The sequence below is a fragment of the Schistocerca americana genome, chromosome 9 (genome assembly GCF_021461395.2).
Source record: "Schistocerca americana isolate TAMUIC-IGC-003095 chromosome 9, iqSchAmer2.1, whole genome shotgun sequence".
Classification (NCBI taxonomy): Eukaryota; Metazoa; Arthropoda; class Insecta; order Orthoptera; family Acrididae; genus Schistocerca; species Schistocerca americana.
In genome coordinates, this window is record NC_060127.1 from 62,474,997 (window position 1) to 62,489,847 (window position 14,851).

The 14,851-nt window shown below is 39.8% G+C and overlaps 1 protein-coding gene across 1 annotated transcript in view; it reads right to left on the minus strand.

Moving 5' to 3' along the window:
• Window positions 1-568: 568 nt before the first annotated feature.
• LOC124550639 (zinc finger protein 436-like) overlaps window positions 569-14,851 on the minus strand; it is a 53,967-nt gene continuing 39,684 nt past the window's right edge. Inside the window, exons 7-8 of the mRNA XM_047125363.1 lie at window positions 5,151-5,828; window positions 569-1,025 (exon numbers count right to left, since the gene is read on the minus strand). Of these exons, the coding sequence (XP_046981319.1) occupies window positions 569-1,025; window positions 5,151-5,828 (1,135 nt within the window). The remainder of the gene's footprint in view (window positions 1,026-5,150; window positions 5,829-14,851) is intronic.

Consider the following 14,851-nt stretch of genomic DNA (forward strand, 5'->3'; position numbering starts at 1 on the left):
AATTCCACACAATAAAAATTGTTTTTATAACAAGTCACATGTCATGAATACACACAATGGAGTAACTGGGAGAACACATGAGTCTGGTATAAATCTAGTACTTTAACACATCTATTAGTAATAGACATTTATCAACAGTATCCTTTCATGGTTTTCTCTCAATTGGTTCCTAAGGGAAGACAGTAGGGCCCCATCACTTTGCAAGAGAGGGAGAGATGATCAAAAGAAAAGAGGGTAAAATAACAATACCAGAGAGGGAAAGTTGCTACTCACCATATAACGGAGATGCAGAGTCGCGATGGGCACAATAAAAAGATTCACACAATTAAAGCTTTTGGCCATTAAGGCCTTTGTCAGCAGTAGACACACATACACATACACATACACACACGCGCAGGCAGCGTGCGCGCGCACACACAATACTGGATTTTCGACTTTTTTAGGGTAAAATGAGCGTTATTAAAGTTTTTGGAGGACTCTAAGTCTACATCCCCAGTCACATTTTAGTCACTGCAAACTTATAAACTTCTAAAATACTTCAGAGAAGGTTTGCAGCACACGGAAGATGCTAGGGTGATGGCACTCCATCAAACAGCACCTCAGATGGTGTACTGTCAGTGGAATTGATGGTGCACGCCTTTTGAGGTGGTAGTCGCCATCGCAGTTCTGACGGGTCGTAAGTTTGATGCCTGCGGACATGTTTGCTCAAGTGGTCACTGCGCACAAACTTCTTGTCACAGATTGGGCAGCAGAAGTTCCTCTCGCCAGTGTGGGTGACAGAGTGGCGCGTCAGCTCGTCCGAGCGGGTGAACCTCCTGCCACAACCAGACCACGTGCACGAAAATGGCCGTTCCCCTGTGTGTATCCGAAGATGGGCCTTCAGATGTGAACTCTTGCCGTACGCTTTGTGGCAGCCATTGAAACTGCATCTGTAGACCTTCCAGGTGAGGGCAGTGTTAGCAACCCTGCTGTTGGACCTGCTGCTGTTGCTGCTGCTAGTGGGTTTGCTAACTGCTCCCTGGCACCTACTAAAGATCATTATGATAGTTTAAAAGGACATTAAATCTGTCAGCTACAAATGGTGAAGTTCTAAAATAGATAATTTACATATTGACAAACTAACTGACAATAAAATTGTGAAGTATGCTGTTAAACTCAGTTAAGAATAACTTGTTATGAAAAACTGTACATTTACATATAAAGGGTTAACAATGTCTTCTGTTAAAAAAAAAAAAAAAAACGATCTTGTGAAATGTGTCTGAGATCATGATTTGCATTTAAATTATTTTAGACATAGTTTTTTGGTACTGAAGACATGAACTGAAAAAATTTGACAAAAGACAGCACAAAAAGTTTTACAACTTTTCTAGAAATGCTTGTAGAACTACTATGGTAAACTGATATCTTTCCTCGTGCATTTTTTATTCATGGAGACAATATTCATGACAAAAATGGGGACACACATGTTACATTAGCGCTTGACACACAAATTACATTTTTGTTGCCTTTGCAAACTGTGCAGCCTGACAAGCCTGTAGTGCCATGTGTTGCTTATTTGAAAAGTTGTAAATTACCGTATTCAAGAATTTTATGTGATGGCTGTATAAATACAATTTGCTTATCATGAGAATACAGTAACAAATTGAAGAGACCATTTTGTGAGTTGTTGTGGGGATACTGATGTGAAGGAGGTATTTACTGACAGCAGCATACCTGTAAGTACCATTTTCTACAGGTGCTGTGGTGTGGCTATGTGAGCATAATGTGTTTGCTGTGGAGGAGTATATTTGTAATGGTGGTTCTGTGATTATTACACAGCAAGTGTTTTGCATTCAGTTTGATTTTGGCTGATATTATTCCTTTCCTGACAGAAAAACTATTTGAGTTTGGGTATCAAACTTTTAGAGTACAAAGTTCTAAATTGAAAAGAAAATCTAGTGGTTGACATCAGATCACAAAGAACAGGAAAATATGATGTGTCCAGCACTCTCCAAAAGTGTTCATCACTTAAAGCTGCAGCTGCTATGGGGCTGTCTGATAGGAGTGTAAGAAGAATTCTGCACAGTGATCTGCACATGCACCCACACATACTGATGGTTATCCAACAACTACGTGAGAGAGATTTGGAATCTCACAAAGCTGTTTGTGAGAAAATTCTTCACAATATACCCTGTGGTGCTGTTTTGATTTCTTCTTTTGTAAATAAACAAAATTTCCATTACTTGCCAGCAGAAAACCCACATGGAACTTCACCAACGACCACATCTACATCTACATACATACTCCACAATCCACCATACGGTGCGTGGCGGAGGGTACCGCGTACCACAACTAGCATCTTCTCTCCCTGTTCCATTCCCAAACAGAACGAGGGAAAAATGACTGCCTATATGCCTCTGTACGAGCCCTAATCTCTCTTATCTTATCTTTGTGGTCTTTCCGCAAAATGTAAGTTGGCAGCACTAAAATTGTACTGCAGTCAGCCTCAAATGCTGGTTCTCTAAATTTCCTCAGTAGTGATTCATGAAAAGAATGCCTCCCTCCCTCTAGAGACTCCCACCCAAGTTCCTGAAGCATTTCCGTAACACTCGCGTGATGATCAAACCTACCAGTAACAAATCTAACAGCTTGCCTCTGAATTGCTTCTATGTCCTACCTCAATCTGACCTGATAGGGATCCCAAATGCTTGAGCAGTACTCAAGAATAGGTCGTATTAGTGTTTTATAAGTGGTCTCCTTTACAGATGAACCACATCTTCCCAAAATTCTACCAATGAACTGAAGACGACTATCCGCCTTCCCCACAACTGCCATTACATGCTTGTCGCACTTTATATCGCTCTGCAATGTTACGCCCAAATATTTAATCGATGTGACTGTGTCAAGCACTACACTACTAATGGAGTATTCAAACATTACAGGATTCTTTTTCCTATTCATCTGCATTAATTTACATTTATCTATATTTAGAGTTAGCTGCCATTCTTTACACCAACCACAAATCCTGCCCAAGTCATCTCGTATCCTCCTACAGCCACTCAACGACGACACCTTCCCGTACACCACAGCATCATCAGCAAACAGCCACACATTGCTACTCACCCTATCCAAAAGATCATTCATGTAGATAGAAAACAACAGCAGACCTACCACACTTCCCTGGGGCACTCCAGATGATACCCTCACCTCTGATGAACACTCACCATCGAGGACAACGTACTGGGTTCTATTACTTAAGAAGTCTTCGAGCCACACACATACTTGGGAACCAATCCCATATGCTCGTACCTTAGTTAGGAGTCTGCAGTGGGGCACCGAGTCAAACGCTTTCCGGAAGTCAAGGAATATGGCATCCGTCTGATACCCTTCATCCATGGTTCGCAAGTTATCATGTGAAAAAAGGGCGAGTTGCGTTTCACAGGAGCGATGCTTTCTGAAGCCGTGCTGATGCATGGACAGCAACTTCTCTGTCTCAAGGAAATTCATTATATTCGAACTGAGAATATGTTCAAGAATCCTGCAACAAACCGATGTTAAGGATATCGGTCTGTAATTTTGAGGATCCGTCTTTCTACCTTTCTTCTATACAGGCGTCACCTGCGCTTTTTGCCAGTCGCTCGGGACTTTATGTTGGGCAAGAGATTCACGATAAATGCAAGCTAAGTAAGGAGCCAATGCAGTAGAGTACTCTCTGTAAAACCGAATTGGAATCCCATCAGGACCTGGCGATTTATTTATTTTCAACCCATTCAGCTGCTTCACAACCCCAGGGATGTCTATCACTATGTCCTCCATACGGGAATCTGTATGAGACTCAAACAGCGGTATGTTTGTAAGATCCTCCTGCGTGAAGGATTTCTCAAATGCTAAATTTAAAATTTCATCTTTTGTTTTGCTGTCTTCCGTTGCCAGGCCAGACTGACAGTCATCAAGCGACAGTCTGGTGCAGTGTTCCCCATTTTTTTGAAGAGGATGATGTAACAGTAACGGTTGACTCAAATCACTAATGTCACATGACAGAGACCTTCCTTCCACCTAAGTTGAACCAATTTGTTGGGGACTATGAAGGAGAAGAAGCCTAGTTCCAAGACAGAGCTACAGCTCACATTTCTCAGCATTCCCTATACCTTATTTTTCCTTTCTTGAGGAGACATTGTATGGCACCAGCGTCACTTTATTTATCACCTTGTAAATGTTTCTTTGGGGACAATAAAATGCTGTGTCTACAACCATCACCTCATAACCCTACGAGCACTTAAGGAGGCAAACATCCAGGAAATGGCAAGAAGAACTATAGATAACTTCTCGTAAAAGCTTCATCAATGTGTCAACAATGGAGAACACCATTTACCAGACATAATTTTTAAAACCAACTAATGTAAAATGGCATAGTATTTTTTGTACACAAATTAAATTATTTTCTTTGTATCTATGTTTGTTTGAAACTTTATTTTGAAATAAGGGACACCATTTTGCTGCACCCTCTATAAATGCGTAAAATCACAAAATCATATACATTTTGTGGGTAATCTATCTGGTGTTGGCATAAAACAGTATGCTATTCAGTGCATATCACACTACAGCAGGATCGCCATGAAAGACACAGGTTGCGAACTATGCTTGAATGTGAGTGAACATGTTACTGGGTGCTGCGTATTCATCAATGACCAATATCTTAAGCATAGTCTGTAAATGGAAAATGCACTTGTTAATACTATGGAGTGTTTACACGGTTCATTTTCATATTCGGAAGAGGGTAACTTTATCTAGTTTTTGTGTCCTGTAGTGTAATGCATCAAACTGATACAACATCCCACAACCAGTCCAGTTAAAAGGCACTTGTAATTTAATTGTTAACTTATCAGAGGAACGTGCAATAAAAAGTATGCCACTGCACTGACACATGAATGGTAGCAACAGATTGTTATATTTCCGTTTAAGGCAATTACTGCACCATTAACACAGTCACTCTTTTGTTACTCAAACAGAAAGGAACAGCCATTTTTGGAAGAAAAGGATAAAGTTGTATAGTAAATCAGCATACTTAAGGATGTCTTCTTGTACACTAGATGTGGGATTCCATGTGGATCTTAATACAACGTTTGGTCTTTAATCTCCAATGACATATGTTACAGCCAAAAGGGGATTACCTTGCATGCAGTTGCTGGTGTCGCATCAGGCTCACATTTTGCTTGAATGTCTTGTGGCAGACATCACAGCTGTACGGACGCTCACCAACGTGCACTGCCAAGTGATTCATTAAGTTGCCACTTCTCGTGAACCTCTTCTGACAGACATCACAACTGTATGGGCGTTCATGGCGTTCACCTGTTTGGAAACATACATGGACCTTGAAGCTGTAGCTATATGCAAATTTCTTTTGACATATGTTGCAAGAATAGGGTCTTTCCCCCTTGTGCTGTTGTGAGTGTCTCTTGAGGTGACCTCTTTCTGTGAATGTCTTGAGACACACACGACAAGTGTACGGACGTTCGCCTGTTTGCACCTGTGAGTGTCTCCTCAGTTTGCTACAAGCTGTGTGTACCTTGTGATACAATTCACATTTACAGGGACATTCTGTGTGAACACATGAATGCTTCTCCAAGCCACCATTATTTTTAGATATTTTACGACACACACTGCAAGAATGCAGAAAATCATGACTTCCCATGTGTTTCTGCTCCTTCAGGTCCTGAAGATGTGCAAATGTGCTTTTGGAGATGTCGCAGCTTTGCTCGAGATGTAATGCATCCTCCGTGATGGTGCCCAGACTGCCGCTGCCACTACCACCAGTTCTGTTGCCTTCCTCCATGCCAGCAGGGAAAATGCTGCAGAATTACAGACAAGGCTATGTCAGAAAGCTTTGATGCTGCAGTAAAAATCAGATATGAAAAAATATATTAACATTCACAAGATCCACAGATGGCTTATAGGATGCACCCTGCACTCCCCCTTTCCAGCACTACGGATACACTGCATATGGCAGAGTCTGAAAATAAGTTTATAAATGAGGAACATAATCCATGAACATCATCGATACTTGCCTCTTTTTAGTCTTAGTAAGTGTGGAAATTTGGCAGCAATTATTCACAGGTGCTACATGCACTCACTGGTAGCAATGCTACTGCAGTTACAAACACTAAGAAAAGACGAACCACAAACATTCGTCAACTGTGCTTAACTAACTTTCTGATAGGAGGTGATGGAAGTCTAACACACACTATATGAAGTTATCTTTGATGTGTTTTTGTTGTAACTCACTAGTAATATTGGGACATGTTAGCATGAAGTGATCAGTGATATTTTCAAAAGGACAATGCTCGTCCATACGTACACATGTGTTTATGAACTGACGGATGTTGAGATACTCTCATGAGTCACAACAATTGTAAGCCAGCTTGCCTCAGGAGAGGATACAACAGCATTACGATGCCTTTCCAAACTGAATCAATGTGTGCATCCAGGCCAAAGAGTGTGCAACTTCATACAGATAAATTGTGTCATATTGCAAAGTTCTCAATATTATAATCACTGAAAAAACATCAGAAAGCCTCTCAACACATTAAGCTTCATTTCCTGCTCCCATTCTTCGTGCTTCACTTTTTTTGACAGGCAGTGTACTGTAGTACTTCGATTGCGGGCTTAAACTGTGACCATATATTTTAGAGAACGTAGGAAAACATTATTGGTTGCAAATACAGTTAACAGGTGTGAAACTATCAGACAACATTGTTGTTGTTGTTGTTGTTGTTGTTGTTGTGGTGGTGGTGGTGGTGGTGGTGGTGAAGGTGGTGGTCTTCAGCAGTACAACTGCTCTTCCAAGTCCTTTGCTGTCTGTGACAGAATTACAATGCCATCAGCATTTCTTCTCCCTGGAATTAATTCCTACACCAAAATTTTCTTTGGCTTCCTTTACTGCTCGTTCAATGAACATATTGAGTAACATAGAAAATTTCACAGAGAAAGTATTCCACCCAACACTGTCAAAAGCTTTCTCTAAGTCTGCAAATGCTATAAATGCAGATTTCCCCTTCCTTAACCTACCTTCTAAGATAAGTCATAGAGTCAGTACTGCCTCACGTGTTCCTACATTTCTCTGGAATCCAAAGTGATCTTCACTGAGCTCTGCTTCTACCAGTTTCTCCATTCTTCTGTAAGGAACTTGTGTTAGTATTTTGCAACCATGACTTATTAAACTGACTGTTCGGTAATTTTCACACCTGTCAGAAACTACTTTCTTTGGAATTGAAATTATTACATTCTTCTTGAAGGCTGAGGGTATTTTGCCTGTCTCATGCATCTTGCACACCACATGGAAGAGTTGTGTCATGGCTGGCTTTCCCAAGGCATCAGTAGCCCTAATGGAATATTGTCTACTCCTGGGGCCTTGTTTCGCCTACATCTTTCAGAGTGTTGTCAAATTCTTCTCGCAGTATCATATCTCCATCTTATCTTCATCTACATCCACTTCCCACTCTATAATATTGCTTTCAGGTTAATCTCCATTGTATAGACGCTCTATATACTCCTTCCATCTTTCAGCTCCCCCTTCTTTGCTTAGAACTGGTTTACCATCTGAGCTCTTAATATTGATACAGCTGCATCTCTTTTCCTCAAAGCACTCTTCAATTTTCCTGCAGGTAGTATCCATCTTTCCCCTTGTGAAATGTGCTTCTAAATCCTTACATCTGTTCTCTAGCCATTCCTGCTTAGCAGTTTTGCACTTGCTGTCAATTTCATTTTTAAAACATTTGGATTCTCTTCTGCATGCTTCATTTGCTGCATTTTTAAATTTTCTCCTTTCCTCTATGAAATTCAATATCTCTTGTGTTATCCAAGGATTTTTACTAGGCCTTGTCTTTTTACCTATTTGATGCTCTGCTGCCTTCACTATTTTATCTCATAAAGCTCCCCATTCGTCTTCTATGGTGTGGCTGTTGCCCAATGCTCATTCCGAAAATCTCGGCAACCTCTGGTTCTTTCAACTTATTCAGATATTATCTACTTAATTTTATATCTTTTCCCAATTTCTTCAGTTTTTAATCTACAGCTCACAACCAATAAATTGTGGTCAGAATGCACAAATGCCTTACAATTTACAATATGGTTCCTAAATCTCTGTCTAACCAGTATAAATCTGAAACTTTCCAGTGTCTCCAGGTCTCTTCCATGTATACAACCTTCTTTCTTAAAGCAAGTGACAGCGATGATTAAATTATTCATTATTGAATATACTCCTGAATTACCCCTATTGTATTTGGTATTTATAATTGTATTCATCTGGGCAGAAGTTCTGTCCCTCCTGCCACTGAACTTCCCTAATTCCCACTATATCTAACTAACAATACAGTGCTTAAATTATATAAACTATGATTCTCATTCTGGGTGTACGTTCATGTGTAATGCCACTCTCCACAATCTACAGTGAAATGTGTGGCACAATGACTTCACACTGTGCCACCTACTTTGGTTTCCTCTTGTTCCAATCTCATATGGAGCTCTAGATAATGCATGTTAAATGTATCTGTGCACACTGTTATTAGTTTTTTTTTTTTTTTTTTTTTTTTTTTTGCATCAGGAATGGATGCAACATTTATGAGACAGTAGTACATTAATAGATTTCTCATTTAACAATGGCTCTGGAAACTTTGGAAAGAGGCTATCATGGAATAGTTAGCATCTGTCTTCAAGTATCTACCAGTTCACATTCTTAAGCATTCAACTGATACACTACCATGCGTCAGTCACATCCACTGGCGCTGCCCTTCTGTATATACATTTAATATCCACAATATCTATTTAGCATGGGTCTCACACCAGTGAGAACTATGGGTTGCATGAGCATTTTGTAAGCTATCCATTTTGTAGACTGACTGGCTTTTCCCAGTACCCTACCTATTAACCAAAATCTGCCACTTGGTTTACCCTCTCTTTGCACCAACATTTGTTGGTGTGGCACTGAGACAAATGGTTCTCAGCAGTTGAGAGATACTGTAACATCAAGGGATACTACAACAATCAGACTGCACTGAGTCGTGACTTTCACTATGCCCGAAGGAGTAGCACGAGGTGGGTTCTGGGTGACCAATGTTTTCAGAAATCATGTTTGTTACTATGCATTAGGCAATGATTAAACTCAAAAAATGGATGCCAATGGTATCACATAATAGTATTGTAGATCATCTCTGCTACCCTTGCTGTATACACATATGACTTGTGCCTCCTTCCATATATTGGGGACTGTTTTTATTTGAATTATTTCCAGTAAATTCCAGTCAAAATAAGTGCTAACTTAGCTGCAAATTCTGTATAGAATCTGACACAAGTTCCAACACATCTTGGAGCCTTTTTTAATGTATGCAACTTGAGCTCTTCCTCAGTGCCATTGGAACTATATTCTGACTAAAATGACTTCCTAGAGAAGGATTGTTGTTACTCACCATATAGAGGAGATGCTAAGTCACGATAGGTACAACAAAAAGATTTATACAATTATCGCGACTCAGTGTCTCCGCTATACTGTGAGTAGCAACTTTCCTTCATTATTATTGTTACATTCCATCCTGGATTTTCCACTCTTTGATAAAATGACTTCTTATTTGATGAGTGTTGCCACATTGATTGCTTCTCAGTTAAAGGCAACATACAAACAAAGTGAACCACTTCACAACTACTCTTACGTACAATGTCGAGCAATGCTGGAAGTGGCTGCCATGAGACACGGCGGGAATGCAAGATGCTCTGTCGACAGCTGATTTTGAGTGATCAATGGCTGAATTGTGGCAGGCAATGCATTTTGTAGCCCTGAATTTGAACTCATGTCCTACTGTAACCACAACCTTGTGATGCGAAATGTAGCCCAGAGAACGGTGTTCAATCACCTGCGGCAGAACTATTCATCATGGTCACTTTGTTCACAGTGAATATAGCTGACCCCTGTGAACAAAATCATGACAGAAAAATTCCAGTTGCAGAGCTAAAAGCAAACTGCAATTTCTAGCTTTCATCAACAGTAACCTGAAACATTGTCAAACTGGCTATACGAGCTGATGTGTTACCAACCTAGGAGTAGTCCCGGTTGACACTCAGTTACAGGTTATAGGCCACACAGGCAGATTCCAAACGAAGAAAGAATGTAAGATTTTTGATAACGTTATTGGAAACACTGCAATATGTATTGAAATTTATGAGAAATAATCAGTCTTAGTTGCAAAAAACCTTTTTTTTATTTAATTATAACAATAATCAGTTTCAGACTTGATGATCATCATCAATTATATATCTCTAAACTGTAAATGACGTTTTCCTTAGTGGACATCAGTAACAAAAAAGAAAATGAGTGATAATAACTTATACAATAAAAGTTATAACATATAGAAAGATTTATACCTTTAGGTGGTGTGTAGAAATGCCAGGTAGAGCAAGAACATGTGTCAAGAAACACATTTGTTGAAAGCTAAATAGCACAGGAATGCTATGTGTTAAAAAAAAGTTAGCTCTGTCATCACCTACTGGATGACCACAGAAGGAGGTAATAAGGCTAGTCATATGATGATAATGTGTGAAAAAGTTCACTTGGTCTTTGAATATGTCTGCTTGTGTCTGTATATGTGTGGATGGATATGTGTGTGTGTGCGAGTGTATACCCGTCCTTTTTTCCCCCTAAGGTAAGTCTTTCCGCTCCCGGGATTGGGATGACTCCTTACCCTCTCCCTTAAAACCCACATCCTTTCGTCTTTCCCTCTCCTTCCCTCTTTCCTGACGAAGCAACCATTGGTTGCGAAAGCTAGAATTTTGTGTGTATGTTTGTGTTTGTTTGTGTGTCTATCGACATGCCAGCGCTTTCGTTTGGTAAGTCACATCATCTTTGTTTTTAGATATATTTTTCCCACGTGGAATGTTTCCCTCTATTATATTCATATCATTAATGTGTGAAAAGATTTATTATAATCAGTCTGGGTGTATTATATAAGAGAAAGAGCAACACAGAGAGCAAAAATACATCAAAATTAGGTGTTGTAAACATTAGTCACATTTCTAAAAGAAAATAATTAAAATAACATAGTCAATAAATGAAACTGCCACTTATGGGCAGTGCATGGAAGCAGAAACGAAATTTGGTAAGCGTCACTGATATGAAGTTAAATGCAGAGAACGCCATCAGTTGTCATGGAGACGGACTGCTAGGAATATATTGCAAAGTGCATTAGTGATAAGGCAGATGGCTAGCCAAACACATATCAGTGATGGACACTGTTGGTCACCATGGAGAGAAGAACACTGATGAGCCGTGGACAGGTGAAGGGTGTCATCAGTCGCCATGGAGACAGTAACATCAATGAGCCAATGTGTGTGTGTGTTGCTTCAGTAGTTGGCACAGAAATCAATGATAAGTGTATCAGTACTGAAAAATTATCTATTAACGTAACACACTCATTGTTAGGGTGATGAACATGGTATAACACAGTTTTTATCAAAATATTAGATCATATGGCCCATTATAGGCATTGAAGTATTAATGGTACATACTGAAATGACAAAAATTTGTCATAATACCTGACGAGGCATAAAATAGAATAAGACAAAAAAAAAAGAACAGGGTTAATGCCTGAGAAATGTATAAGAATAGAAGAAGAATAAAACAGAGTATAAAAACATTTAAAACCCAAATAAGAGGACAAAAGAGCACTACTATAGAAAATCGACAAATAGGTCATAGAAATGAAACTTCCTGGCAGATTAAAACTGTGTGCCCGACCGAGACTCGAACTCGGGACCTTTGCCTTCTGCGAAGGGTAAAAAGAACGAAGTAAGAGGAGTTGGTAAAACTACTCAATTTGTTCTTATTCATGGACCTACTTTATTTTGTGGTGTGAAGTTAAATTTTTCTTTAATGAAAGTTTCTTCTTCTTCCAGTTTGGGTAACAGATGGCTGACTGTAGCTTTCGTTGCTTGTAACAATGCAGGAAGAGCCGGTTTGGAATCCTTTGAAACTCGGGAAATCTTAGCTTACCGTACTATACCTGTTTCTGAGATTATTATTGCTAGTGAGGGTTCCTACCTTTTTCTGGAAACATCCCCCAGGCTGTGGCTAAGCCATGTCTCCGCAATATCCTTTCTTTCAGGAGTGCTAGTTCTGCAAGGTTTCGCAGGAGAGCTTCTGTAAAGTTTGGAAGGTAGGAGACGAAGTACTGGCAGAAGTAAAGCTGTGAGTACCGGGCGTGAGTCGTGCTTCGGTAGCTCAGTTGGTAGAGCACTTGCCCGCGAAAGGCAAAGGTCCCAAGTTCGAGTCTCGGTCGGGCACACAGTTTTAATCTGCCAGGAAGTTTCATATCAGCGCACACTCCGCTGCAGAGTGAAAATCTCATTCAGGTCATAGAAATGTTCCTCTCTGAAGTCCAGTAATTTGTTTGGTTAGTTATATGACCGTTTATAAGAAGTCTCTTACATCTATTAGAAAAACCTTGTTGAGATCACAAATGAAACATTTGCTGCTTTGGCTATCAACTGCATGCATGAGTTTCTATTGGAGGAGATTATTAGTGGTAAATACTAAAGTTATGCAGTTATTTATAATAATTGATCTTATCAGACAGATTACTCATATAGGTCTCAAGAAATTTCTAGGTACAGTACTTGTGACAGGAGAATCTGAAGATTTTTGTTTTACCTTGTAGAATAAAACATCAATCGTTTTTGAATAAGAATCATTAACATTAGCTATTTGTTTGAGGGTAGCAATTTCTTTTTTACTTTCATCTGCATCTAGTGGGAACTTTAGTATTCTATGAATCACTGAGAAAAAGAATGCTCTTTTACATTTCTGTGGATGACATGATGTACCTTTAATGACAGCACCTGTTACAGAACATTTTCTATAAATAGTAAAATGATGTTTACCATCTTGGTAGGTCACAGAAATTCATTCCTGCGTCATTTTCATGTTCTACAGTAAATGACAAATTTAGATGAACATTACTAAAAATTTCAGCTAAGTGTCTATTTCATCTTTCACATCTTTGTACAGCAACAGTGTATTGTCTACATATCGCCCGTAATATCCCTCTTTTTAAATCAACAGGTCATACATTTTCTTATCCATTTCAAAGAGCATACAACTAGTGCTTCTTCTAACAAATAGGCTGGCCAGCATCCAATGTAAAACAACCATTATGAAGGGTCAATCCAAGAGAATTGCAAATTGTTCATGTTAAATACCCTTGAATTGAAATTCATGCACATTATGAAAAACAGTCGTTTATCTTGCTTAACGAATGTGTAGGTACCTATAAGGTTTGTCTGCATAGGCAAACAAGATGTATTATTCATACAGGTGCCAGTTGAATGCGCCAAAGAGACACTTAAGTGCCAAAGAAACTGGTATATGCAGCCCTATCCAACTACAGAGATATGTAAACAGGCAGAATATGGAACAGTAGTTGGCAATGCCTACATAAGACAACAAGTGTCTGGTGCATTTGTTAGATCAGTTACTGTCGCTACAATGGCAGGTTATCAATATTTATGTGGATTTGAATGTAGTGTCATAGTTGGTGCACGAGCAACAGGACACAGCATTTCCAAGATAGTGATGAAGCAGGAATTTTCCCGTACAACCATTTCACAAATGTATCATGAACATCAGGAATCTGGTAAAACATCAAATCTCTGACATCACTGAGGTTGGAAAAAGATCCTGCAAAAATGGGACCAACAATGACTGAAGAGAATTGTTCAATGTGACAAAAGTGCAATCCTCCCATGAATTGCTGCAGCTTTCAATGGCAACGCCATCAACAAGTGTCAGCATGTGAACCATTCAGCGAAACATCATAGATATGGGCTTTTGGAACCCAAGGCCCATTCATGTACCATTGATGAGTGCACGACACAAAGCTTTACACCTCATCTGGGACCATCAACAGCGACATTGGACTGTTGATGACTGGAAACATGTTGGTTGGTCAGATGAGTCTCATTTCAAATTGTATTGAGTGAATGGACATGCATGCGTATGGAGACAACCTCATGAATCCATGACCCTGCATGTCAGCAGCAGTCTGTTCAAGCTGGTGTTGGCTCTGAATGGTGTGGGGCATGTGCAGTTGAAGTGATATGAGACCCCTGATACATCTAGATACGACTCTGACAGGTGACATGAACTTAAGTGTCCTGTCTGATCACCTGCATACATTCATGTCCATTGTGCATTCCGACAGACTTGAGCAATTGCTTTCCAACGACATGGGCAATCCCAGCAGGACAATGTGACCCCCACACCTCCAGAATTGCTACAGAGTGGCAACAGGAACATTCTTCTGAGTTTTAAACACTTCTGTTGGGCACCAAGCTCCCCAAACAAGAACATTATTGAGCATATCTGGGATGCCTTGCAACATGCTGTCAGAAGATATCGTCACCCCCTCTTACTCTTATGTATTTAAGGACAGCCCAGCAAGATTCATGGTGTCAGTTCCCTCCAGCACAACTTCAGATATCAGTCGAGTCCATGTCATGTTGTGTTGCAGCACTTCCGTGTGCTCTTGGGGGACCCTATAGGACATTAGGCAAGTGTAACAGCTTCTTCAGTGTATATCAATTCGCATTATATTAATGTTATCTGAAAGGGCAGCAGAAAAATTAAAAGTGATGTACCTTCAGATTTTTTACACCACCTCACTTGTTTTAATGCTTGTAACATAGCTCTTCAGTTCTCGTCTGCCATCGTGTACGGTTGTATATTTGTTCTATGTGTCTCTAACAACCAAAAGGTAGATAGCTTGTGAAAGAAAAGTATTTTATTTCTACAAGCTTCAGGTACACCTGTTCCCCTCTGTGTGCATCATGAGCT